At 30.4% G+C, this 2519-nt stretch overlaps 1 protein-coding gene across 4 annotated transcripts in view; it reads right to left on the minus strand.

Annotated features, from left to right (window-relative positions):
• Positions 1-249: 249 nt before the first annotated feature.
• Positions 250-2519, minus strand: part of LOC101505196 (uncharacterized) — a 17299-nt gene continuing 15029 nt past the window's right edge. Inside the window, exons 5-11 of one of the 4 annotated variants that reach the window (XR_003470362.2) lie at positions 2220-2452; positions 1893-2111; positions 1707-1799; positions 1525-1629; positions 1029-1324; positions 755-946; positions 250-479 (exon numbers count right to left, since the gene is read on the minus strand). Coding sequence is in view for 1 of the 4 variants with exons in the window: in XM_073366892.1 (XP_073222993.1) it covers positions 1037-1324; positions 1525-1629; positions 1707-1799; positions 1893-1976 (570 nt within the window). In the remaining 3 variants the exon portion in view is untranslated. Of the gene's footprint in view, positions 480-643; positions 947-1028; positions 1325-1524; positions 1630-1706; positions 1800-1892; positions 2112-2219; positions 2453-2519 lie in introns of those variants that run through there. The other 3 variants (XR_003470361.2, XR_001144815.3, XM_073366892.1) reach the window with 3 other exon arrangements.

Raw genomic sequence — 2519 nt, forward strand, 5'->3', positions numbered from 1 at the left:
TATTGTTATTTATTAAATTAAATTTATTTTATCTCCCTTCTAATTATAATTCTAAATTATTAATACCAGTAAATTAAATTTAAAATTTTAATTTATTTTTATTAATTAATGCCATTGAAACATACAATAAAATATAATTTAATTTTACTAATTCTATTAAATGAATGTTACTTGCATTCATAGCATTTTAATTATAGCACTAACATGAGTATCATATATTTGTGACAATATTGTAATGAAATTAGATCATAAAAAAATATATTTCTCCACTATGTAGATCATAAAATCTTTACAAAAGTGATATATTTCTCCACTTATGAATACATTTTTAATTTCAAATTATCCTAACATTTTCTCTAAAATCTCTCCTTCCATGTTTTTAGAATCTATCTTTGGGACTCTATCATTCCATTATTCTTTGTCCTGCAACACTTGTTGTTGAGAAATATTTCAGATTTGATAAACCAACTCCTAAAGCCCTGTCACACAATAAAAGATATATATAATTAACAAAAATTATAAAAACCAAACAACCATAAGGTCATAAGCTTTGAGGATTCAATCTTTTGAAGTTTGTAAGGAATAGTGGTTATATTCTCAATTCTGTTTAAAAGAAAATTGCACCAAATTGCAAGTTTTGAAAGAACAAACTCATAAATATTATTAAGATAATGTGGTTGGGGATCATAGAATTGTATTATTAAGTGTAGATTATATGTCTCACTGGTTGAAGGTAGCAATGAAGCAATAGGACCTTTTCCAGTAACAGCAGCTTAGATTGCAAAGATGAGAAAAACAACCATAGCCAAGTTAGAATGTTTAATCTCTGCCAATTGAAGTCTTTCTTTCTTTTCAGGATCACTAGCTAAACCAAGAGGATCAAAGAATTTGCCACTTGGGTATAACCTTTTCTCCAGAAACCCTGCCCAATGTTGTCTCCATTCACCTGTTCAATAGAACCACCAAAAATCAAAATGTTTGTGACATAATTAAAATAGTCACCAATTATCATTTGACATAAAGTATACCTGTTCAGCTACAACTTGTAAAACCTCATTAATTTGTGGATCTTCAGAGAACGTACTTGGAGAACGGAAACAAGATTTCCAAGCAAATTCTCCAATGTTTTAACTCTATGGTTAGCATGAGAGTTAGAGCTAGAACTTGCGTGTCGAGCAATCTTGCCAAGACAACGCACACGTCCTCTTTTTTCGGATCCTTTAACTTTTGAGTAAATATCATTCTTCCAGTTTGTAGAATCTTGAGTGGTTTGAGAATTATTTGAACTTTCTGCCTCCTCTACCATATGCTTCTTTAGTTCTTCCTACATTTAACACAGTTTCATAGCCAATTACAACATTTAATAACATGAAACTTTGCATTCTTTATACATCGAAAGAAAGTTACATAACACATTCAAGTTCTTAAAGTTAGGCACAATAAGACCAATTCATGAAATCTAATAACATGAGCTAGAATATAAAATTAGGCACACAATCTATCTTCAAAGTTTAAAATTCTTACAATTACATTAGCGGCCTTCTCATTAACAATACTTCCATCTTTTCGAGTTCGAGTATTAATATAAATTTGTGCTCGCGATGGTTGCTTTCCTCTAGCTTTTGTTGTCTAACATTAGTAACAAGAATGTCAACCATCATAACTGTATTGATAAATTAATTAAAAAAATACCGAAAGAGACAAACCATCTCATGAATTAGTTGTGGAAGATTCTTGGTTCCCATGCAATGTATGTAATCATATTTTGTGCGATGCTTTTTGTTCATGTTACTTATTTTCTATATCCAATTAATAAGTAAAGTCAACAATCAAAACAAGCACATGATAAATATTGCTATATGAACAAAATATTATTGACATTGTACAAATACCTGTCCATTTTTGGAACACCAGTGATGTACTAAAGCACCATACTGAGAAGGATCAATCCTTGTGTCCGGGATGTAGGCAGCCATTTCTGCTTATATCTTACTACTGTCATATCCCTTTGATTTCAAATGATACTTGAATTTCCTCCACTTAACCTTCATGTTATCCTTTAGTATCTTCTTAGTTTGCTCGATGAATTCAGGAACAAATCTAAACTTTTTCTATCATATGAATAATTAACAAAACACAAATTTCGTTAGACATTTTTGCAAAAAAAAGTATTTACAAAGCTTGAAATGAAATAGAACTTTTAAAAATTTATACAACACCTGAATTAGTTCAATCATATCAGTAATATAGGACTCAGGCATCTTACTCCAGCTAATGTAATTGATTGGAGCACATTGAGATCTCCTTACCAAACTTCCTATTGAATTTAAAAGAGTTTTTCCTTCCCAACCAATAGGATGACCAAAAGAATCTACATCCACCAATATAAACTCTCCATCTGGCATGTCCCACACATCTAGCATATGTGTATAACCTCTTGTTCTCTTTTCACCTAAATCATATATTCATATTAGCAAACCATAAAACACTCAATATCAATTGTCTTAGATCAGTACAAC

Source organism: Cicer arietinum, chromosome 4 (assembly GCF_000331145.2).
Source record: "Cicer arietinum cultivar CDC Frontier isolate Library 1 chromosome 4, Cicar.CDCFrontier_v2.0, whole genome shotgun sequence".
NCBI lineage: Eukaryota > Viridiplantae > Streptophyta > Magnoliopsida > Fabales > Fabaceae > Cicer > Cicer arietinum.